General features: G+C 38.8%; 2 protein-coding genes across 2 annotated transcripts; one reads left to right on the forward strand and one right to left on the reverse strand.

Moving 5' to 3' along the window:
- Nucleotides 1–2406: 2406 nt before the first annotated feature.
- Nucleotides 2407–9985, reverse strand: LOC146317468 (mitochondrial import inner membrane translocase subunit TIM44-like). Its single transcript, XM_084732821.1, has 13 exons — nt 9833–9985; nt 7957–8061; nt 7523–7687; nt 6619–6699; nt 6149–6298; nt 5851–5984; nt 5635–5720; nt 5251–5343; nt 4787–4911; nt 4198–4248; nt 3852–3941; nt 3496–3606; nt 2407–3125 (listed from the first exon to the last, which is right to left on the reverse strand). Exons 1-13 carry the CDS (start codon nt 9860–9862, stop codon nt 3006–3008), a joined length of 1341 nt encoding a protein of 446 aa, XP_084588947.1. The 5' UTR covers nt 9863–9985; the 3' UTR covers nt 2407–3005.
- A 1036-nt stretch (nt 9986–11021) lies between these two features.
- On the forward strand, nt 11022–22277 carry LOC146317469 (ras-related protein Rab-11B-like). Its single transcript, XM_084731402.1, has 5 exons — nt 11022–11306; nt 16613–16808; nt 18136–18329; nt 19095–19175; nt 21549–22277. The coding sequence occupies exons 1-5, from the start codon at nt 11267–11269 to the stop codon at nt 21692–21694; spliced, it is 657 nt and encodes a 218-aa protein (XP_084587528.1). The 5' UTR covers nt 11022–11266; the 3' UTR covers nt 21695–22277.
- Nucleotides 22278–25398: the final 3121 nt, after the last annotated feature.

Consider the following 25398-nt stretch of genomic DNA (forward strand, 5'->3'; position numbering starts at 1 on the left):
TCTGAGGCTGTTGTGTAGTTTTGTAAGACACAATAAATATAGCAACTTTTATTTTTTTTTTAAAAATTACTGCAATTAATCATAAAATGACCATATGTCATCAGAGGTTAAGGAAACATGCAAAGTTGAAATACTCATTTCTCTGACAGTAACACTAGAGCCACGGTGTCCTTTGAAATTTCGATTCCAGGTCAGAATAACTGTTCTTGTTTGCCCGTTTCACATTGATTATTGTTCAAATGAATGCCGAATGTTTGCCGAATGAGTCAGTGTCTGTTTATGAGTCCTAAGAAATGATTAATAATCTCTTAGAAAGAAAAGATGTTTATAACAGTTAAATTGAGGAAAATGTTAATGGAGTCTGGCAGGCGATGCTACAGGCAGCCACTGAACCTGCACAGTGTGTATTTTTGGAGCAGTGGACTTTTGTTTCCAGAATAACCGGCGTAACTTCACAATGACAGCAGCTGACAGCTCCAAACAGCTGATCGGTTTACATCACTGCGTTTGTCTTGTGCTCCTGCAGCCTGCCTGAGCTTCCTCGAGTCTGAGGAGGAGGAGGTGGGGACACAACTCTGTTCAACCATAGATCGTATATTTAAAGAGGATTTCAACCTATTTAATATACCGTCTATGGCTCCAACTCCCCTTTAAATGATCAACTTCCAGTTAATCCAACCCACTTTAGGTTTACACACCACCTGCTTCTGGTTTAAAAGCCAACCATTAAGAAAACAGATACAGATAATTTAGTTGGTTGAGCAGATACAATGGAGTATCACATGGCAGAGACCCATGACACAGAGATGTTAGTGTGCATAGTGTGACCCTCGGGGTGGTCATGAACTCTAGTTATTAACAGACCATCTCACATCACATGGTCTGGCCATGAATGACAACTGTCATAGATACTGAACATGCTACGATACTCATGGTATAATCTGGACACTAAAAATATTCATCATGAGCTCAACTTTGCTTCACAAGTATGGATGTTTTTGTTGATTAATTGACCAGTCAAGAAAGAGAGTTACAGTACAATCGCAATGTGTTCAATCAATCAGTGACATGCGAGTATAGACCCACATGAACACAGAATAAATGTTAAATACAGTCGACACAACGGTACGGTAATGCATTCATTCATTAAGTTTTCATCTTCAGCACTCACTCCTTGAAAAGCCACATAAATAAAAGTAAACCAGACATTTTAGTACAGCTGAACAATGTGCAACATGAGATGGCAAATGATCCTCAAACAACAGAGCTGCCATGATGACATATTCGAACGTGGTCCCATCCAAGCTTACAAAGAAGCAATACTCAACATTTAATATATTTACAAAGAGTTAAGAGCTGTAGATACAATACATTTCTTCTTATTAAGAGTGTGCAGAATGAGGGGTCCAGTGCACTACAACACTCTGCGTTTGAAACCTTTTATCCAGCTGCTTGAGGTTTTAGTGCTCTGGACGCTCTGAGCTACGGCACTGATGACTGCAAAGACCCTGACAACACAGAACATTAAATCCTGTACTACATGGTTCAGACTTCATCTTACTTACACATGTATAAACAGGAGCAATGTGTAAGATATGGCAACCTGTCAAAAGTCACTACAAACACATATGGAGCAGCATGTCACTAAGTGCTGCTCACTATACGTTTTGCTGTAGCTATCTGTGGCTGTAGCTACTAGGGGTCATCACAATTTCAATATTAAAATTCAAAATGAATAAAAATAAGCTCTCAGTTTCAATACGTGACATTAAAGGCACAATCGACGGTTGTCCCAGTATATTTTTTTTTTCTCACCAACCCCACCAAGATGATCTTGGTGAGTTTTATTTCCACTGAGTTTGAATGAAGTTCATTTTACAAAGAGTTAAGAAGGTGATTAAGCTAAGTTTAGTTTGGTAAACAAGAGAAACTGTTTAATGAGGAAAATATGTGTAGGATTGTTTCCTTTCTTGACAGTTTTTGAGTTTAATTTGTTTATTTATTAGACTAAAAAAAAAGCACAAATCTCCCAGCTGAAGCTACAAGGGGATCAGACCATCTTAAGCTACAAAGTGGTATTACAAGACTAACTTCTTCACATTGTGTTGATAATTTAAACTAAATTTCTGGCCATATCTTGCACATTGCACCTTTAAGTGTTATGATGTGAAAACCAGCAGGAACCAAGCAGAAACCACCAAAGCTGCATTATTCTTCTCAAGTCCAATCTGAGGTAACTCTGAATTAAATTGATGGAGTGGCCCTTTAACCTGAAGTATGGGAACTGTTTGCCTTGATTAATAAGGCCTCTCATGCTGCCCCACTCAGCTATGTTGGTTGCTGCAACAAGGCTCCATGCCACTGCCCAAATATTAATTTGTTTTCATTATTTGACAAAGACAGCGGTGAGCTGTAAAGCCAGTTTTAGTCTCCAGACCAACAGGTAAAGTCACAGGCGTGAAGTCCATTGTTTTTCCCACAGATCTTCTCGGATCTCGCCACCAGGCTGATATGGATGGACTGTACCATTTGATGAAACAATGGAAGAAATGGCACAGGCTCGTCTTTTAGTCTGTTGGTGAAAATGTTCGCTCCATCCATTCAAAATGAATGTAAATGTTCTATATTCACACTCAACCTGGTAAGTTAACCAGTGCAGAAGACTACACACATATTATTGGTGGATGCACAGTTTTCTATAGATATATCGTATGTCGGTAGTTTACCTCCATGTTCATGTATATTTTTGTACCTTAGACTGAACAAAAATCAAACGTGCACGTAAATCCTCTGGATAGTAATCGGCAATGTGAGTGTGTGCAAACAGTCTCTGGTATAACACAGGAGCATAGGGACACTATGCCCTCACATGTTGATATATACAGTATATATGCGTATGAGTCAGTACGTGCAGGTGTTTCAGGCACATCTTCGGTCCCTCTTTACAGTTTGTTTGTCCTATGTTGACCTTTTCACCTGCGCTCCTCCCCCTCCTCCTCCTCCTCTTAGAGGACCTGCTCTGTGCTGGAGGCGGAGATGTCCAGGAGCCTCCAGGCTGCGTTGGGGTTCAGCTCCTCCTGGTCACGACACAACGCCCACACATACATCATCCTCATCACCTTGCCCTGTTGCAGGTTGGGGGGGAAAAGAGCAGAGGGTCAGTCCCAAAGAGACAGCGGAGGGGTCTTCTAGACTTGGGTTCAAATGTCAGAAACAGAGTGGGTCTGATCTGACTTGTGTTGAGGATGTATAATGCAACTTGCTAGACAGACTAGATGTGATATGTTAAAGGGATGGTTCAAACTATTTGAAGTAAAACAAGCCAGAGTCCTAATGCTAAATCAAACAAATTCAAAGTAACACAGAGAGATGTGAATGGGACATGTGTTACAGCGTTCTGATGTAATCTCAGCCATTTGCATTGTTTACTTCCTTGAAATGAGTCTGGTCATATCAGACTCACTATGCTGGTGTAGTAACTATGAGTTTACTGACCGGATCTCCTTCCACAATGTCTCCTTTGGGGCTGCGGATCACCATGACGACCTGTGCCTGGAAGGTGATGATAAGCACCGGGCCCTGGTCCATCATCTTACCCATCGCTAGCTACAAAAGTCAGATTAAATGGAAGAACACAATAAACAAGAGTCATTCTCACTTTCTGCCCCAACTCGATTTCTTAAATAGTGTGTAAACAATAAATTATGTCTGCTACTGTGCATGTAAATGACGCAAATGTTCATTGAGAGGATAAAAAACGAAAAGCAAATATTACTTTGCAAATCTGCAAACTCAATACTGTATAACACTCTTGTGTGTGCTGGCTGATGTACATATGTGAAATCACTTACATCTATGTTATCAATGTCAAGGATTTTGGACTGAAAGAGCAGCCCCAGAGCTCTGGCCTGCTGGATGGGGTGAGCCAGCTGACTGTACGTCTGAGGACAGGCACAAGAAAACACACATTTGACATGAAGATGAAGCAAATAAAGTAGACAGACTGGTACAGCATTTCTTCGCTAAAGTTTCTATTACTGAAATTGTGACTATGCTCTTTGTAAACAAAATCACTGACAGACAGACACAAATTCTCACAAATTCTGTTACAAAACAAAGGGAGTTATACACCTTCTATGATGTATTTATTTAGAGTTGATTAAGTATAAAACTTATAGCCAGCAGCATTGAACTCACAGCTTCATAGCACCAGTCTTTCAATACATCCAACTCTCCACGGATCATAGCCTGCGGAAAGGACAGTGACACGTTTATTGAGGATTACAACAGAGGCGTATTTCACAAGTCAGCTAATGCAGTAAATTTTACTTTTCTTGTGATTACATTACAGTAGTGACTTATGCCTCAGTCAAAACCTGTCCAAGGTAGTTTTAAAAATGTAAAAAGACAGCATTTTATCGCTTGTTCGGATGGTAAGGTTGTGTCTTTTAGCCTAAATCACAATATCTTCATATCATTAAACCACATTATCACCATCATCATCAGCTCTTGTTCTGTAACCATGAAAGACACAAGATATTGTTTTGAATGTTTCTGTAATTTGAATTATCTATTGCTGCTCAGCCTGCTCAGAACTTGTTTTAAAATCTGACAGCTGCAGCCTGACTTTATTCGTTGTAACAGGAGCGAGAACTTCATCACGAAGTCTTTTCCTAGCCTCCTTAGTGAAATACCCCCAGGTACTGAGCAAACAGAAGAATGTGAATGAAACAGCCAGAGTCAAAGACAAAAAGAGTGGAAGAAGTTGAAAGAAAAGTCCGTTTACCTCCAGTATGTTAGGAATGATGTCTTTCTCACACTGTTTGAGAAAAGAGTCTTTGTCAAAGGTGGGGTCTGCCTTCACGATCTCTGTCAGCACCTCAGACATTTCTGTCTTAGAGAAAAGACCACCTGGAAAACAAACAACAACACAAATCACTCAGTAATACAAATGAGTGACTGCTTTTCTATATCAATGAAGAATCTTTGAGTTTTGGACTGTCGGCTGGACAAAGAAGCAGGTTTCACATTTTTGTGACATTCCAGTCACAGAAACGATTAATTATGAAAATAACTGTCAGATTAATCGATGATGAAAATAATAGTTAGATGCAGCCCCATTCACCAACACCTACATTTATCCATAAAAACAGGACACAACATGATCTTGTATTGTTTGGTACTCACTCAAAGCAGATTTCAGAATGAGAAATATTTGCAACATCAATACCAAGTATGAATTAGTATTACCCAGGAAGTCAGTGACTCTGTCAGTCATAGCTCTGGACGCTCTGATGAGGGCATTGTCACTTTCATCATATTTCATCTTCATCTCAAAGAACCCTGTAGGGAAACAATGGAGGGAAAACAGTGGTGAGGATAGATTGCTGAACAAAAACTGTTTTCAGCCACGATAGAGGATAAAACCTGCAGCAGTGAGGGCACATGTGTCTCTGTAAAGATGCACACTTGACACCTGAACTGTAGTTTATTATGCAATCTACTCTAAAGAATCTGGTGCCACCTGCTGACCTTACAGGAAATTACACACGTGCATGTTGTAGGTGATCTATTATATAACACTAATTCCACCGTATCTAAGCTAATAACAATAATACCAGAGGATTTTCTTACTGTTAAAAACAACGTTATTGTCCTTGAAGTCCTTCCACTGCTGGAACCACTTTGAATCCTTGTGGAGAACGACACCCATCGCCTCTCTGCATCGCAAAACACAAGAAAATCACTGTCATCATTAGAGAGGTTTACAACAAGTGCAGCCATGGTCCAAGAGAAGATACATGATTACAGAAGAGGGAGAAACAGGTTTCAGTTCCAACAATTACTCACTCATTGGCTTCGAACACTCTGGAGTCGCTGTCTGCTCCTTTGGAGGAGAAATCACTTCTCTTCCTCAGCTGAGAGGGAGCTCTGTAAGGGCCGGCATCACCGACATCAATCTCCTTCTTCATGCTCTCCACACTCTACAGAGATAACACAGTTTTTTATTATATCTGGGGTACAATAGAACATGTATTTATACCACATCATTCAGTGCAGGAGGTTGGTAGCTGGGTATGTAAAGATGACGATGTTAGAAGATGCTGCTACGGTGAAAACTTATGGATATGATGTTTTCTCCTCTGACCTGTGAGATGGCCTTGAACGCGCTAGTTTTGCCCAGTTTTTCTCCTCCTTTGGACACAGACTCTGCAGAGTGCATGGCTGTCCTGGCTGCCCCCTCCACACCTTCCTTGATCTTCTTCCCGATGTCAGTACGGCTCACCTCCTCAAAACCCTATGGCCAGAATGCCAATAAATGCACAAACACATAAAGACAGACGTGTTTAGTCTGAAAGTAAGTTTTAACACAGTATGTGACTTATCAAGAAACCTTTATTTTCCCATTTGAGGTCATGTTTTTTTTGACATTTTATATCAAATCATGTAAGAAACATACAGTTAGACAAAATTCACAGACTGAAACTATCCATTACAGATATGATAACTCCAAATGACATAACTGTAGGTGTACAAGCATACAATAGTTTTAATGAGGTCAGTCTGTACCCATGAAGTAAGACTGTTCTATTGATAATATTGGTGCTGATACTGTACCTCCTTGACGGTGTCTGACAGGGAGCCAAAGGTCTTCTTTAACACCTCTGAGGTCTTCACTGTCTCAGCTTCTATAGATTTCTAAAGAAGGAATAAAAAATAATGAGTGCGTGTCACAAAAATAAAAAACTGAGCTGATTGAAAAGCTAAATTGAACATTTCAACAAAAAAAAAGGAGACATTGGGCCACATACATGAATTGTTCATACGCACAGATTTCATCTTAAATTGCACATACACACAATTTAAAAACCTAAAATTCTTCAAAACCTGTGTGCCATTCTGGAGCCTCAATTTATTTCGGAAACAAAATGATCTGGTCCTCCTAATCTGCACTCACTGCCATCACTTTTCTGCTACTGGGACCGTCCAGAGAGACATTGGTGATAGGTCCAGTGTATACTAATCCACTGTTTAAACCAGTATTAAGGCTGGATTACTCCTAAATGGATGCGTACACAGACAGCTGCAGACACCACAGACAGTTCAAGTGCTCTGCAAAGCTCTCAAGTTAACACCAAATCACATTCAATTTACAAACCGTGTCATTTCCTTTCCTTTTTCTTTCTTCTTTTTTGAGTATAACATTACTGGTCAAACACAGTGGCTTGTTGCTTTGTGGTTTGCACTTAAGTCTTTATATGGTGGGACATTTCCATGTGCTAATTGCAAATGTTCAAGTACATGCATCCCAGTTTTCATCAAGATCGATTCATCGACATACTATGGTGTGTATGAAGACACTTGGATACCAGTGCATGTTGCATGGTTCCCATGTAGGATTTTCTTATTTTCCTCTTACTCCTTTGTGCAAGAACAAAAATAAGAGAAAAATAAGAAAATGTTCATTCATGAGGCCAATGTCTAATAATATGAAAGGCTACAAACCAAATAATGTTCTTACATATTTCCTGCGGGCTTGTTGGAGAGCGTCTGACTCCTCGAGCCTCTTGGCCTCTTCTCTGAACTTCTTAATATTCTCTTTCATCTCCTGATTCTTGTTAAACTCCTGACGCAGGTTGTCCACAAACTCTCCCAGGAAACTTTTACGTCCTGAAGCGTATCGCACCTATTGAAGCAAAAAGAAAGTAGGACAAACAGACACATATATAGAGTGAACAGATTATTCACATTTTTCCACTGGGGAGTCATCCTTTATACATGACACTGAGAGACAGAATAAACCAGGTTAAATGTACTTTGTTTTATATGAAACCTTTCAAATTCTTAACTTAAATGAACACTTTAAGGTTACAATCATCATGCATGATATTTTCTATGATGTAATCAGAAATTATGTGTCATATAAAGAGTGAATGGGAGCTTGTCAGTATGTACCTGCACAGCTGCAGCAGGGCTCCCATGTAACCTGTAGGCATCTCCTCTCCAAGCTGAGGAGACAAGAGGCCGGGAGCAGAGGGCCAGGGCCCGTCTGCCAACCAGCTGCAATGGAGAGAGAGATACGGTCAATAACAAACATCAACTCTGCCAACACTGCAGTGGACGGATGCAGGTGGTTAATCGTATACTAATGAGTCAGCTGCCACAAGGAGCAAGAACATAAAATAGGAAGATAGTCATGTTGTTGTGGCGCTACCTGTAAGAACCTTGTTTTGGTAGTAAGAAGGTACAGACAGAGGTTGGGGTCTCTATACATTGTTTTTTGGTGGGAAAATCCAGCATAGTTTGGCTTTAATATACTTGTGTTACCTACAATGGTGCCCACATAGTATTTAGAAACACAAACTTTAACAGCTTTGGCTGTTGGCTGATGTGATTGACAGATTACACCAACACATCTAATTTGAATTCTCAGCAAAATGCTCTATTAAAGATCAAGTATATTTGTTATTTTTTTTATGTACACTAGAAAAACTAAATGAGCATTTCAAGAGTCAGAACTGCTTTGGTTTTTTTTTGTGCAATAGTGATGTCAGTTAGATTTGGTTCAGCCAGAGCTGGAATATTAAATCATTCATCTTTGGTCTCTAGACATCTGAGCCTTTCTTACCCTCAGGGGTAAATAAACCCCAGGTTATATGGTAGGGTGTAACAATACATTGATCTGGATCAATATGTATATATGTATATATCGATTCAATGTTCAGCTATTCAATATGATTGATACAAAGTGAAAATATTGATCTATGTTGTCATCTTTAAGATACGCCTTTAATTTGACGTTCCCATGGCATATCTTTGTCACAACATCTGGAAGAAATTTTTTGGGGGATTTTTTGTTTTTGTGTGTGTGTGTGTGTGTGTGTGTGTGGACGTAAATGTAACTAAATGTGTTAAATGGACATATGATGTCATCTGATATCAATCACAGGCCCTGAAGTGAATCAAATCGAAATCATATCGTGGCACACTTTGAGATAATAGCAAATATCATATCATTGTCCAAAGAATCGATATAATATCGTATTGTGATGAAACTTGATTTACACCCCTATTTATGAACTTCTTTTTTTATCATCAGCCATGAGATGCATGTAATTATTGGCTGAAAAAAAAATCAATATCAGGCAACCCTCGATATTTGGTGTAACTTGCTTCACGTGAGACGGTTGATCTTAGTGTCACATAATCTGAGGGGTCAGAGATGTAGGTTCACTGAAATCACACATCTAAAAACTTAAGACTTAGCTTAATACTACAATGTTTGATAGCTGTCACAATAATGTATGTGATTGAGTGTTTAAAAAATGTATTTGCAATGAGCAGATAGCTGACATTCCTCGTCAGGTAAGAGAATTTGCTTTAACGCCCGTTTCAATAAAGACAGGAGATCATACCAACATTATTGATCCTGTTACACCTGTTATGTCTTATATGAACTGGTCACTGAGACGATGAGTCAGTACCTGGTTACATGACTGAGTCTAAAAGCCTTTCTTTTTAAGCCAAATATCACCAGTCTTAAGCCCCAACACGCAGAAATCTCTCCACTTAAAGCCTGAGACAAAATGTTCATTGTGGACGTTGATATTTAAGTTAGAACATTGAGAACCCTGCCGTTAATCTGATGCAACAAGGCCCGTTTTAACGGACATCGCGCGCTCCAGCTGAATTAAAAACACCCTATAAAATCGTTTTCACATAACTGAAGGCTAAAATACAAATAAAAAAGACGTGAGTAACTTTTTTTCTTCACTAAGTGATCTGCCGGAGACCTGAGAGCTGCAGTGAAGGACATGTATGAGTGTCTCACCTCGTAGCACCGACACACGGAGGCTGCCATCTTGATCTTGAACTGCGCGGAGCAGCACGTGCATCCTTGGTGCAGCAGCTGACCTTCCGCTCGACCAATAGGAGCAGGGCTGGAAGGGCTGGGGGCGGGGCCAGCTGTCAGCACGACTTTAAAGGGAAAATCCACCCAAAAAATAATATATAGTATGCCTATATGATGATACAGTGCAGTGCAGTACAGTGTTTACCAACTCAGCCGTCTCCGTAAACAGGAAATCAGAGCAGTTAAAACTTTTATTCTTCCACGAGTTGTTTGTGAAGCTGAAGCTAACATTGAATTTGAATGCACAGTTATGGGTCAGAAAATGTCCTAATATATTAATATATCACTTATTCAAGGCCTTATTTACAAACAAACAAGCCAATGAAAACAAAGACATACAAATGAAAAACAAAAGAAAATGGTGCAGAAGCAAACATGTGGAATAAAGATGTTAAGGATTAATCATTAATCAAGTAATCACCATTAAGAATTTACCCAATTAGAAGTGTATTCACTGATGTCAATGGTCATGGAAGTAACTGCACCCCATATGATATTATTTTGTCTAGTGGAGCTGTTTGTTGAAGAAGGAAACTTAAACTTTGACTTAACATGGGAAAAAAAGACAAACAAAAAAAAAAAAGAAAGAAAATTAGGAAAATAAAATGTATTATGAATCTAATAAATTATTAATGATTAATCAGTTGTTAGCATTTTCAACTACTGGTTCAGGAAAACGCACAAAATTTACAACCCTAGTTTGGAGAGATGACTGTGACATCAACGGTTTAAAGTAACTAATACTCCAAGTAGTTTTTGAGACAAATACTTTGTACTTTCACTGAAGTAAATTTCTAACACCAGTACTTTTACTTGTAATTGAGTAATATTTTAGCAATGTAACAGTACTTATACTTCAGTACAAATTTTCAGTACTCCTTCCAACACTGGTTATTGGTGAGAAACAGGGATTCGTGGTGCTGTATGCTGCATTAAAACATAATGAGTCATGCATTACTTCAGTATATGATTTACACTCTGATTATTAAGTGTTAATATTAAGTTAAATGATGTGGACATCCTCTGTGGCCTGACCCTGTTACTCTCTTCATTCAGAATTAAATGACTGTGTGAGGCTCCAGCTGGATGCTGTCTGCCGGCACGCCAGTAACGAGCGCCCCCGTGAGGAAGCTATGCGCGGCGCAGGGACTCCTCCCCTCCCTCTGCAGAGTTGGGAGCTCTCCCCTTCTGCGGCCAGCAGCAGCAGCAGCAGCTCGCCTTGACAGCCAAAACTGGCGCAGAGTCTCAGCTCCAACCTTTCCCATATTTTTTCTGGCATATAACGACCATTCACACCCAGACTCTTCAACACATCCTCGGCCGGAGACAAGCGTTGGAGCGGCCTCGTCTAGAATGGGGAACCGAGACGATGAATACGATTTCTTGTTCAAAGGTAAAAAAAAAAAAAAAAAAAAAAAAAAAAAGATGACTGCATTCCCCCTTTACACAGGCTCTCACCGACGAAGCTATGCGTTATAAATGCCTATAAATCTCCTATTGTGTCGTTTTCGCTGCATTTTCTCAGGAAGTAGACTAATGTTTTTGTCAGAAGCTGCCCGGATGATGATCGGTTGCTGTTATTACAACATAACGCTGTCACTGTAACAGTACAGCGCCTGCAGCTATATTTATAGGTAAGGGATGCAACACCCTATCCGTGTTCAGCCTTTGTATTAAACTTTCATCAACTCACACAGCACGATCGGTCGTTTCAGGGAACGGCTTCCTCCTTTATTGGATGATTTGATGTTTTCTAGCTGCTCATTCCTCCTCATGAGGTTGATTAAAGGCCCATTAGCCTCCACTGATCAATAAGCTTCATCAGGGCCGGCCCAAGCCTTTATGGGGCCCTACGCATACATTTGATTTTTGGGGCCCTCGTTGCCACCAGTGCCATTCACTGTTGTTTATGCTTGAGCCTGACCAATATATATTGTTTGACTGATATCGGCCTGTCACAGCTGTATCAGTATTGTTAGCTTTATAATCAGAAATCCGTCAATATTTTCTAAAAATATTTTTCCTTTAAGTCAGGTTCATATATTATAGTTTTGGACAATAACATTTATTGCTAAACTGTAAAATATCCTGCCTCTATTACACATCTGTGTCACAAGTGTCACCACTTTGAGGGATTATCGCAAAAATTTGTCTTTATGTCTCTATTCCTAATTACAGGTGTCGATATATCCACTCAAAGCGATCGATGCAAACGAAAATATCAGTCTCTATCATCATCTATAAAGATACGCCTTTATTTTGAAATTCCCACAGCACGTCTGTATCACAGATGTCTGGAGGAGTTCAGTCATAAAACTGTCAAATCATAATTTAGTTGCTTTTTATCAGTTGAAGAATGGACAAATGATATCATCTGATATCAATCGGAGGCCCCTGAATTGAATCTATCTATCTAATCGAGACAGACTTATCAGCAAATATTGATCATTGCCCAAAGAATCGATACTTACAACACATTGTGATGTATATTATAGTCTGTATAAAGAATACTGGGCTGTGCGATGAACTGGTGACCTCTCCAGCGTGTACAGTGTCCAGTATCAGTTGGGTCCTAAATCCATTACAACCATTATAAAAAACTTTTATTAGTTGTAGCTTTTTACCCCTTGTAGGTTTTTACCCCTCTATGGTTTTTAATGTGAAAAAAGTAGAAACCTCACAGGACTGGTAACTGTGTTAATTTTCAGTTTAATACTCAGGTCTTCGCTGTGTGCATGAATGTGACACCAGCTCTGACAGAGGCAGCCTGGATGCATTAAATCAGTAATATTAGCTAACCAGCCTGTTAACATAATATTGTACTTTTGTGTGATTTGTCACCATTGATAAGCTCCGCCGGGGGCCCCCTGGTGGCCACAGGGGTCCTAAGCAGGTGTTAAGTTCACTTCTGCCTCTCGCCAGCTCTGAGCTTCATCCTCAGATGATTGTTAGTCAGCCAGCTCTTTCTGAAAATGCCCATAACTTTGTGTATCAGCATCAATAGGCGTGATCAGTTTGTCACTGAGATGTTGAGGCGGTACCAGACTCAGGTCCGTGTTTATCTTCCAGAAAAGCCTTCCTTTGATGGTGCTATCAGCTCCTCCTGTGGCACATTAACATCCTGGGCCTGTAGAAGCCAAAGGGCCATTTAGATGTAACAAAGTATCCTCTGTGGGATGAATAGGGCATCTGCCGGAGGCTCTCTCCCTCTCCCTCCCTCCCTCTCTGTCTCCCTCTCTCTGCCCGAGCCATCGTCTGTGTACCCGGCCGAAACAGGAAGGGCAAGGCGGCCTGAAACTGTCGATTCAGGTTTTGATGAAGCCCTGTTATCAGCTTCCTGCAGCCCGGACCAGCGCAACGTTGACGGGGACAAAGTTCGGCTCTATTTCCTTTTGTCGGAGCGGGGGAGAGAGAAAACAAAAGGGCTCCACCTCTGCTGCTGCCACTACTGCTGCTGGAAACATCAGCCACCTCAGGATGCCCCTGACACCGGGCAGATCGGCCCCCGAGCCTGATCACTGATCGATCGCTTCCCTCTGATGTCTCATTTAACGCAGCTGAAGACAATGTGAAAGGGAAGGCCTGGTGATAATCTGTGGACGCCACAGCTGGAACTCCACAGTGACTTTGTAGTGAACTTAGATGTTTTCAATGTTAAAGGGACAGTTTACCCAAAAATCAAGAATACATATATTTATTCTTACATGTAGTGCTTTTTATCCATCTAGATTGTTTTGGAGTAAGTTGCAGAGTTTTGGAGATAAAGGCAGTAGAGATGTCTGCCTTCTTTAAATATAATGGGACTAGATGGCACTTAGCTTTGTGGTGCATAAAGCTGCATAAACAAGAAAAACCAGGCCTGGAGTGGGACACATTTGCATTCCATGAATGCCATGCATCAAACTAGTCAACTTTAGTTCACAGCCTTTTGTACTGGATGTATCTGTGGTTTGTCGGCAACCTTATATTTTGTTTTGCACGCTAGACATCTTGGCTCTGTAGCCTAAGCAAGCATGCCTGCCTCATTGTCACCATCAACTCCTGGCACTCGCTCTGTACCTTCGCTCTCAAACTGCAAGCTCGTTTTTATCTGAAATAAGTTGCTGAGTTTGGCACATTTGGCTGCATCAGCTTTTTTTTTTTTAGTATTTTATCATCTCCCGCTTTTCTCGTTGTATTCTCCGTCTTGTCTTTTTTTATGTCGTACTAGAATCGTCTACCAAGTACCCCTCATTGCAGCAGGGGCGGTGTCAGCCAGACTCAAAGGTCAAACACAATTACGCCATTAACCAGGTGACCAATCATAGCTTCGTGGGCTTCTGCGAGTGTAGCCTGCACGACCTCTTCATGAAATTATTGTGTTTACTGTCCCAGCCCACCAGGAAAGAAAACCATAGAAAGAAAGTAATTCCTGTACTCACAGTGTTGGTGCCACATTCCTGGTTCTTTTTGTAAATGGCTTTTGAATCTCGAAGTTTTTAAAGGTTGGCAAACAAAATTGAAGGTTCATCAGGTTAAAGCCTTCCTACCTGAGTGCCTACAGTTGTTCATTTAGTTGATATCCCCGCCCTCAGGGTGTTTTAGCCAGTCGCCAGCCGAGTGAAAAACAAAACTCTCATTTATTCAGTTGAGCATTTTCCACTCAATGAAAAAACATCTCTTAAAAGAAAACCTTCCCCCATATTCCATTATTTTGCTTTTTTTTTGGTGGATCTGCAGAGAACCATCACAGACTAAAGCTCCTCTTTATTTGACGGATAATCCTTCAGGCACTTGAAGGCTTTATTTTTGTTTGGGTCATTTGATGGGTGGATGATGACACAAATTAAATAACCCTACCTCTTCATGGTCTTGGGAGTTTGGCTGCTAACAGACACATGTTGTTTTTAGCTGGTTTAACCTCTGTCTTCATGCGACTGGTTCTCTTCAGTGACACTAAAAACAGGTTGGATATGCAGAACAACCAGAGGGAAGATGGACAGTATCAGACAAACAGTTCATTGTTCGATACTAGAGATGTAGCAGTACCAAAAATCTAAGGTACACACAATAATACCACGATAAAAAGTCCACGATACTATAGTTATCCTGATATTTTAAAAAAAACCAAAGAAAATGAAAACTTTATAATAATAAATAAGATGTATACAGCATTTTTGTTTATATAAAATTATTTTTAACTTGTAGTGCTTCTGCTGTCCTTTAATAAAATGAAAGTAGCCAGCTATAATATAAATATGTGCAAAAAATTGGCATGAATGTTTGTATTATGTATGTCCTTCTACGACAAAATAAAATAACAATGAAACATCCCAGTGGATATTGTCAAACTACAGCAGTTTGGTGTTAAGGCATTTTTTTTATTGTGATACTGGATATATTTTCACATCCATATTCAACACACTACACACAAATTATCATATTTTGTCAAACAATGCTGCGCTTTTGTTTTTTTTTTTGTCAGCGTGTCACACATTATGTGTGTTGTATTCATAAAGTCGTGCTTTTGTCTGGCGGCGCTGAAAAGCTGCTTGGAATAGATCCAGAAAAAAAAAACTTGTTTGTTTCGTTCCAAAGACTCCAAAATTATACTGAAGTTAAAAGCTGTGTTGAATTCAAGGGAAAAGGCAGATTGTTCAGTTGTAACACTGAGGTTTTCTACTGACTCAGGACTTTTATTTTGTAATTTGCTCCACTCAGCCATGAAAGAAGTATTCAAAAAATTTCACTTGAGTAAAAGTAGCAAAACTTAAGTCCTGCATTCAAAATCTTACTTTACTAAAATGACAAAAGTATAAGGATAGAAATATAATTAAAGTAAGTAAAAGTACTCATTATACAGAATAGCCCATCCCAGAAACATGTTATTTTACAGGATTAGATGATTTTATTGACTTTGACTTTTGACTTTTTTTAGTTTCTCTGGTATTTAACAAGGCTGTGTAATAATTTTAATAACTTTATATACTGATGGGCAGTATATAAAGGGATTTTATTTTAAGGCTTTGTTGAATTCTTGATTCTGATTGGTCAATTAAGCCTTTCTAAGGTCTCTTATGTTTGAGGAGCAGATCATATGAATAACAGACCATTGCAGTTCTGATTGTAGATCCTGGAGGAGCAATAACGTCTTTTTTAAATCAGTTAAATAATTTTTAAAATTAATATTTAGTGTAAAATTATTGATTTTGTACAGTGAGCAGGTTATTTTGACAAAATAAACCCTGACAGTTTGATGGAGGACCCCTTACATGACATAATTCATTTGTTGTATTTTTGTCCATATAATGTAAAATTGCAAAGTAACTAGTAACTAAGGCTATCAAATAAATGTAGTGGAGTAAAAAAGCACAATATTTTTGCCCACAAATGTAGTGGAATAGAAAAATAAAGTAGCAGAAAATGGAAATACTCTAGTAAGGTACACGTACCTCAAAATTGTATTTAAGTACAGTACAGTACTTGAGTAAATGTACTTAATTACTTTGCACCAGTCACTGCAGTCCTCCCTTTGAGAAGAAGTGTGTGTTTTTCATATCCCATAAATCACACACACAAACACAAAGCCCCTGGGCTGTGTTGAGTTTAGAGGCACTGCTTTATGCATCATCAACACTTCTTGGATCTATTAATATATGAAGCCCATCACACACACAGCGTCTCATTTTCTTCTCTCCCTCCTTCTTTTTCCCTCCACAGTTGTGTTAATCGGGGACTCGGGCGTAGGGAAGAGCAACCTGCTCTCTCGATTCACGCGGAATGAGTTCAACCTAGAGAGCAAGAGCACCATCGGGGTGGAGTTCGCCACGCGCAGCATTCAGGTGGACGGCAAGACGATAAAGGCTCAGATCTGGGATACAGCGGGACAGGAGCGCTACAGAGCCATCACCTCGGCGTGAGTCCACTTCTGTGCGGAGCAGATAGTCCCACCTACTGTCACCTAAAACCCCTCATCGGTGTGGGGAAATGCTTCAGCACATACTGCCGACACTTGATCTTTCAAACTAGAACGCTTAAAACGAGATTTTTGGACATGTTCTACAACATTTAGTTAAAGATCTAGATGGCAGTTTTGATCAGTGAATAGTATGGGTGCTTCTCAACAACACTGGAGCTAGTGGGTTTCATCTAAAACCCCAGGCAGCCCTCTAAATGCCCCAGATACATAAGTTTGTGTAAATTTAGAGGTTTCAGCAGACTTTCACTTTCACCTTTAGACTCACTTAGGATTTAAAGTGATTATTTGTAGCGTGGTTGTATCAGGTACTTCTCCACAGTCAGTGTTACCTACAGTAACACACTGACTTTCTCTTGCCATCGGACAGCCGTTTCTGATGGCAAACTGCTGTTATATAAGCCAAATATCACTCTCTCCAAACCAACCAAACTCTTCTAGCAAAAACAGTAATTTTGTCTCACAGAAGACGTGAGTTTCTGGTCTATCGCTGCCTCGATCGGACAGTTAGTCTGTGTTATTGTGTGAGTTTGGTGAATCAGGACTGACGCTTTACATCACAGAAGTCACACAATAACACAAACAAACTAACCGATCGAGGCAGCAGCAGACCAGCAACTCTGCTGTTCTGCCAGGTAAATTTACTGATTTTGCAAGAGGAGTTTGGTGTCTTTGGAGAGAGACGGCAGCTTCCCATCGGAAAGGGCTGTCTACCGGCGCTGAAATAAAGTACACTTAAACTGATATTGATTTTTTTCAGGTGGACATTTTTTAGGTATCTAAAATATGTGTTGGTGTTGACCCTGTCCATTGCAGTACATTTTCTACACCAGCATACTGCTGTGTCTTCAAAGTAGGGGCGTGCCGACTGTCATCTTCTGTAATTAATGCACTCACTATTGATAAATACCTCATACAAACACATTTCAAAAAATGCAAACTATCCCTTTAAGATCAAAATGAAGTAGAATACGAGTCCACTTCAAGTAAACTTGTACATTGGCTGAATAAGACTCCAGGAACCTACAGTAGTTCTTAACATAATAACATGACATCCAACAATGTTTAGTCAGGTAGACAGAATGCAGATTGTACTAAACTACTGTATATTCTGGATTATGTGTCATGATAAATAACAAGACTTCTTAGAACTGTTTTTGAGCCTAAAGAAGAAGAAAAGGCTTCTTTGTGCTGCAGAGGCCCCCGCTGTTCCCTGTCATCACCAGAGAAATGTGTTGTCACCGCTGTGTCTCTGTTCCTGTCACAGATACTACAGAGGAGCGGTGGGGGCGCTCTTAGTGTATGACATAGCCAAACACCTGACCTACGAGAATGTGGAGCGCTGGCTGAAGGAGCTGAGGGACCACGCCGACAACAACATCGTCATCATGCTGGTTGGCAACAAGAGCGACCTGCGCCACCTCAGGGCCGTGCCCACAGACGAGGCCCGGGCCTTCGCAGGTACCAGAACTCGCAAAAAGACACAGGAAGGGCTAAATACTGGAGTATGAACAGAGATTATAGAGATTTAGTTCACTATTAATGTTTATTTATAGACATTTGCATATGGACATTTTTCACAGCAGCCATTTTGACATGAAATAGTGGGGTTAGTGTTGATACTAATTAAGGGCTAATTCACCCAAAAATGAAAATTCAGTCATTATCTACTCACCCTCATGCTGATTGAAGGTCAGGTTTATTTTGTTAGTCCACAAAACACTGTTTTTATTGTGTTTTTATTCTGTTTGAAAACTGGTCACCATTCACTTCCATTGTTTGGGAAATTCTGCAACACTGTTTTCCTGTGAAACTCCAGCAGCGTTTTGTTGACTTACAAAATAAACTATCCCTTTAAGGTTCCATTCAGGTCAAACAGAGTGCCGCTATTGTGCATGTTGGCTCACTGAAAAGGCTCTGCTAAATGGAGCGGGGCCTTAATTGGTATCATTGGTAACACCTGTGTTTACTCCAATATTTCCATCATTATGTCTGCAGTGAAAAAGATCTATTGTGTGTATAACCTTTAAAGATATTTCAAATGTGTTACAATCTATGCATCCAGTCATCATAGCAACTGTTTCTCTGAAGGTGGCAAGAGAAAGATATGTAAACAAAGACGTAACAATGTTTGGTTCTGGCAGTTCTGCCATCATTATACTGTCTATTAACTGATGTCAGTGTGTTTATAATAAATAGTAAGCGTCTGTTTTTCTTACCCTTCAGAGAAGAACAATCTGTCATTCATAGAAACTTCAGCCTTGGACTCAACAAACGTTGAAGAAGCCTTCAAGAATATCCTTACAGGTATGTCTGTGAACAGAGGTCAGATGTCAGAGATACACTGTTGATGCTGTACTTGAATAATAATAAATGAAAGCATGTTTTATTTTAATCATCATAATAACATATCATTGCTGTGTGATTCTAAGCTGAAACTGTGTTTAAGATTTCACTTTACAAACTTAACAACACATTTAGGCACTAAAACTCTGTGTGAGATGAGAACTGAGATGATAAACTTTTTTTTAAATATGGCTGCAACTAGCAATTCTATTCATTGTCAGCCATTTTCATAATTAATTGATTCATTGTTTGTCTATAAAATGTCAGAAAATGGTGAAAAATGTTTCCCAAAGCCCAATATGACTTCCTCAAATGTTTCCTGTCATAAAGGACTAAAGAAACCAGAAATTATTCACATTCATTAAGCTGAAATTAGAGAAATTTGACATTTTCGTCTTTAAAAATTAATGTAATAGTTGACATCTACTTGATTAATTCACTGCTTGTTGCAGCTCATGTTTGAGAAATATTTACTGATATCTACAGAGATCATTTGCAGGTTAACCGTTCCTTGTGTAACTTCCTCTTACTGTGGAAAGTTCTTTGCATTTATCTTGTGTAAAATTGTAACTATGTGAAAAATGTCAACATGTGAAATATCTCACCTCAGGGTTTCAGTAAAGTTGTTGGTGTTTCTCTGACATGTTTGTTCTGATGTGCCGAGTGAGGGTGAAGCACAGCTGCAGCTTCACATCAACCATGTTGTTTCAGTGTCTGAGAAACCTCAATGTGAAACATGATCCTGTAAGGTTCCCAACCTAGGGGTCCCGACCCCCACTACGGGTCGTCAAAGCTTCATGGGGGATTTTAAGGGGTGTAAGAAAAGTTTTTTTTTTAAAAAGTGAAAAAAGCAAGGCTGTATCTCAGCATTTCATTAATTTCTGCAAAGAAAACCAATTGAAATTATTTTTATTTTTTTAATTATTTAAGAGATAAACCTCAGAAAAGCAAATCTGTCTCATCAGATTTTTAAATTTAAAAGCCACTGAATTTCTTGCATTGCACTGACATATTTTGCCGCTAAATTTAAATTTTCATTAACTAATTTTCACAAATTCTGAATCAAAAATTCAAGTTTTTAAAAAATACAAATAATAGTACACTGACTTTGTTTTAGGTTTTTGTCCATAGCTGAAGGCACTGGTGTCACCTGACCAGTGGAGGACACCCTGATTGGCTGGATGATGGTTCAGTTTGAGACAGAACTGAGTACTTATCCTTGATTTCCCAGATCTTTATCAGAATTTTTTTTTTTAACTTTGACCAACATGAATGTATGTTAGATTCACTGTATTATAGTTTTTGGAACTTGCATTTCTAGACATTGGAAAATCAGTGGTGGACAGAGTACTGAAAATCTGTACTCAAGTACAAGTAAAAGTACTGGTGTTAGAAAAATACTGAAGTAAAAGTACAGAGTATTTATTGCAAAAACTACTCAGAGTATTAGTTACGTTTAACCGTTAATGTCACAGTCACCTCTCCGGTTTTCCTGAACCAAAACCCTAACAATTGATTAATCATTAATAATTTATAAGATACAAAACATTCATTTTCATTTTCAATAAACGGCTCCATCAAACGAAACAATATCAAATCAGGTGCAATTTACCGCCATGACTATTGATTAAATATGTATGAATACATTTTTAATTGGTTAAATTCTTTACAGGAATTAAATGATTAATAATCCAGGTGTGTGCTATTAACTATTAATTCAAATTTTACTCAGTACTAAATTACGATTTTAACATTAATTATGATTTTTACATCTTGTAATGCATACTTAAATACATGTAAAAATGCATACTTAGTTACTTCCACCCCTGTGGAAAATAAAAGTGAAACTGAGTTACTGAAAATTTAAAGAATTGAGGCAAAAAATTCAGACACATAATTTCAAGGCAAGAAATTCAAAGGCTTTTAAATTTATTATCCATATTGTAGAACAAAGTTCAAACCTTAGGGGGAAGAAAACACTGAATTTGTCAAAAAAGAAGCCCATTAATTTAAGTGTACATGATTTTTAAAAAAGACATTATACAGACATAATAAGAATTGTATTAAAGTTACTAAAAATATCAGGAAAACTCATCTGATGCATTATTCACAGGAAATAATCTGCTCCAAATTCATCCCAGTCGCTCATTTTATACAAACTTCCTCAAGTCATCATATTCAGGGTTTATCAGCTGTTCTGCTGTTATTGTCATGTGTTGAATATAAAATGGGGTAAAGGTTGGGAACCGCTGCCGTGAGGTCACCTTCAGCAATCCACTCAAAAACAGTCGCTGATCTGATCTGCTTCTTCTCCATCTTTTCCAACAAAAACAGAAATCTACCGCATCGTCTCGCAGAAACAGATCGCTGAGCGGTCTGCCCATGACGAGTCCCCAGGAAACAACGTGGTGGACATCAGCGTGCCACCCACCACGGACGGCCAGAGGGGGAGCAAACTGCAGTGCTGTCAGAACCTGTAACCCATGGCAACCGTCCCTCCTCACCTGGGTCGATTATTAATTGAAATCCGCAGTGTTGGTGTGCTTCCATCCGCCTGGGGTGCAATATTGTCCGAATCTGCACTTTTTAGATCAGCGGAGTCACAAACGATCAATCCCAGAAAGAGAAAAAGGTGTTTGAATCGATCGATTTCAAATTGTAATCGGACCCAGGTCCAGTCTGCTACATCCCAGTGCAAAAACAGGACTGATGGTACCGCGTTCAGTAGCTACCACAGTTACCCGTGATAGTGTAGCAGAATAGCTTTGCCTGAGACCTTGTAAGCCTAGACATCTCCCTGGTAGACGGTTTATCGCCACGTGGTGGAGGCCTGAGGTTTTAATCCTGCCTGTTTCAGTCGTACCAGCAGTCCTGTTTTTGGGCTTTCCTCCTCCTGCTCCTCCTCCTCCTCGTTCAGTCATCATCTCAAAAGTGGTTGTGACGCTGCTGATGCTTATTTCATTTTGTGTAAAATATATTCTTTTTTTGTTTTGTTTTGATTTTGATAGCTTGTCTGCTCACATACATTATATTAATGCCATGAAATTAAATTTTACAATATTATGATGCTGTGTCCTCTTTTTTTTTTTTTTTTTGAGCAACCACACACCTAACCCACAGTGTTATGCTAACTGATATATTTTTATATATTATATTATTAACTTGTGCCATTTTACTGATTTAGGTTAAGGTGGAGCTACTTTTATCTATTTTATACAGATAATTGTATCTGTTTAAGTCTAGTGGGACCCAGTACAGGAGTCAGGCCCCTCCAAAAAATCCCAAGATAACTCTGGGGAGTTACAAAATGATTACATGGGTAATAAAAAAAAAAAAAGAAAATTTAACAGAATCAATGCTCTTTTCATGAAATATTGGATCATGTTATCCCTTTAAAGGTTCAAGTAGTTCATTTAATTAAAGTAGGGTTCAAAATGAACACCTCTTGTGTGTTAAATGTGGGTAAATTTCAGGTTTGGCAGGAAAATAAATTGAGGTCATGGGTAAATAATTCAGAGTCACAGTGTAGGGCGAGGCAGCACATGTTTGCCTTGATAGACACGGGTGAAGTAAAAGTAAGTATAATAACCAGGAAAATGAACTTAAAATATTAAAAATGAAAGTGCTCAATGTCCCATGTTACTGTTGTGCTGTTCTATTATTAGATTATTAGTCATGCATTAATGTGAAAGCAGGATTTTATTGTTGGCTGAGCTCATTTTGAACTATTTTGTGTAGGACTGCAATAAACTTATTTTCCGTGTGGATTAAGCTGCTGATTAAACAGATTGTTTGGTTTGTAAAAATTCTGAAAATAGCGAGGAATGCTGCCATAATTACCCCGAGATGAAAATGACAGCACCACAACGCTTATCTTGTCCAACCAGCAGTCCAAACCTAAAAACTATTAAGAACAAATGAAAATTAATAAAGTAATTAAAGTTGCAGAAGGTTTAGCAGAACACAGTCAGTTCTGGACAGTTAATTTGTTCAGCTTATCAGCCATTGGTAGATTTACCAAACAGTTAATTTTGGACCCTCTGAGACCATCTGAGAGGCTTAAGGGGAATTTTATTCTTTGGTTGAGTTGATAAGAACTCATTAAATGTGACAAAGAGCCCCGACCAGAAACTTGTGTCCCAGTCAAAAGAATTGGAACCAGCAATGTACAGTAATCAGATACATGTTTTTATGTAAAAATTTAACAACTGAACTGTAGTGGTTTAAGTATAAAACAGATTAAAATGTAAATATCGATTTCCGTAAAAGAACCTGAGATTGTACTGATTATGACAAGATCCTACAGATCCTGGTCAATGTTCAGATTTTTGGTCAGTTTTCTTTCAACGTAGTGGAAGAGAAAACATCCAAAGTACATATTTAGTTGTTCAGATTTCTGTTGTGTAAATCTCTGAAAATCAGCACAGATTTAATTAGATAACGCCTCATTTATAATGAACATAAAATACATACAAACATAAAATTTCAAAGAGAAATCTATTTGTTAAAATGTGTGCTCTATTCACCTGTAGTCTCACTTTTCCCTAATAAAATGTACTGGATTTTACACATTTAGTTTTCTCAAAATGGGCTTTTCCTCCACTTTAGTAGCACTTACATACATTAAATTTTATAGTTTTATTCCCATCTATACTTTTAAGGTTTTTTGTAGAGGGGTTTGTTCATATATTATTCATAGCCTGATTTATATAACATTTTAGTCCTAAAAAATATGGTGAAAATTGATTTTTTCTTTATGGGCAGTATTTTCTGATTTATGGAGTGATAAAAGATATATCCACTGATATATCTCTCTTTGAGATCTCTCTAAGGTCAACAACCCGGTCTCCAATTTCCAGATTTTTGTTCAGGAAATGTCTGGAAATCAGCACATATTTAATGATATAATGAATCATTTAAATATTTAAACATAACATTTTCTGAAAACATGTAATACAAAAAAAAAAGCCTCATTGTAAGTAATCAACTGGGAAATTTTCATGGTGATATCTGATTTTTTTTCACCTGATCACCTATCGTTTCCTGCCTTAATTATACAATAAGTAAATGTCATATTATTCAGTGTGGCTGTTCTACAAATAATAAATGTGACAGGAGCAAATAAATAAAATGGGAAAACAATCCTAGATTTTCAGAAGCGGGATTCTGAATTTGACCCCCCTCAGTGATCGATCATTAGGTAATACTTCCAGAGGCCACATGGCGATCATTAGACGCTGAATACAGAAAAACCAGCAGACGAGTCACGTTCCACATCGATTTAGTCCAGGAGTCCCTCGTGTTTTATTGCACAATAACCCAACTTTCCAGGGGAGGCAGCAGGAAGACTACAATGACACAAAATACTTTGTTTAGCATACTGTAATGCTGCATACATTGATTGACATCTCAACACAGTTCTCTTTTGCAGCAGCCTGCTCTGATACATCTCTTTGTGTTTTTATATAGGACAAAAGTCTGAAATCTCACTATTCAGAACACTGGCATCTCTTCTATTTAAAACTGCATCTCTGGTGATGTAGGACATAACTACTGGTCATCGCTAGGCAGCTCATTTAATGAATGGTGCATTTACAAGTGGAGCAGGGCCGTTTGCTAATGCACTTTTATGACAAGAGTAGAGACGTCATCCAATTAGAATGTAAACACTTTTCCACACCTTCAATACTATTTCCTTATACATAAACCGCACCGCCGTTTAACGGCTGCTGCAGGTAGTGTTATCCCGTATACTACAATCTGCACCGACCCCGTGACAGGTGTGATAAATATGTGATGCCTCAGCTGTTGTCTGGACAGGAAAAAGGATTTGATTTTCACTGTTCGGACAGCAATGATAAAGCTTTACCAGGAAACTTTAAAGGGACAGTTCACCCCAGAATCAAAAATACACATTCTTTCCCTCTGGCTTGTGGTGCTATTTATCCATGTAGATTGTTTTGATGTGAGTTGCAGAACTTGGGAGATGTCTGCCTTTTCTTAAATGTAATGGAACAAGATGGCCCTCAAATGACCCAGTTACTCAGGATAATCCACAGACCTTGTTGTGAGCAATTTCATATAAGAACTACTTCCTTTCTAGCAGAAACAAACTAGTTCCGGTACATACTACCCTTGAAAGTAAATAGTTCCTACTTGAAAGTCCTCACAACAAGATCTGTGA

This window comes from Lutjanus erythropterus, chromosome 12 (assembly GCF_056507025.1).
Source record: "Lutjanus erythropterus isolate fLutEry1 chromosome 12, fLutEry1.hap2, whole genome shotgun sequence".
Lineage (NCBI taxonomy): Eukaryota > Metazoa > Chordata > Actinopteri > Lutjaniformes > Lutjanidae > Lutjanus > Lutjanus erythropterus.

What these genes read in the sequence shown, in the direction of transcription:
- LOC146317468 (XM_084732821.1), bottom strand. Translation starts at nt 9,862, where the DNA reads ATGGCAGCCTCCGTGTGTCGGTGCTACGAG. An exon ending in GCCCTGCTGCAGCTGTGCAG is followed by an intron (nt 7,688 to 7,956) that starts GTACATACTGAC and finishes TTGCTTCAATAG; the next exon opens with GTGCGATACGCTTCAGGACG. An exon ending in TCATTCCTAACATACTGGAG is followed by an intron (nt 4,249 to 4,786) that starts GTAAACGGACTT and finishes TCCTTTCCGCAG; the next exon opens with GCTATGATCCGTGGAGAGTT.
- LOC146317469 (XM_084731402.1), top strand. Translation starts at nt 11,267, where the DNA reads ATGGGGAACCGAGACGATGAATACGATTTCTTGTTCAAAG. An exon ending in CGAGGCCCGGGCCTTCGCAG is followed by an intron (nt 18,330 to 19,094) that starts GTACCAGAACTC and finishes CTTACCCTTCAG; the next exon opens with AGAAGAACAATCTGTCATTC. An exon ending in CTTCAAGAATATCCTTACAG is followed by an intron (nt 19,176 to 21,548) that starts GTATGTCTGTGA and finishes CAACAAAAACAG; the next exon opens with AAATCTACCGCATCGTCTCG.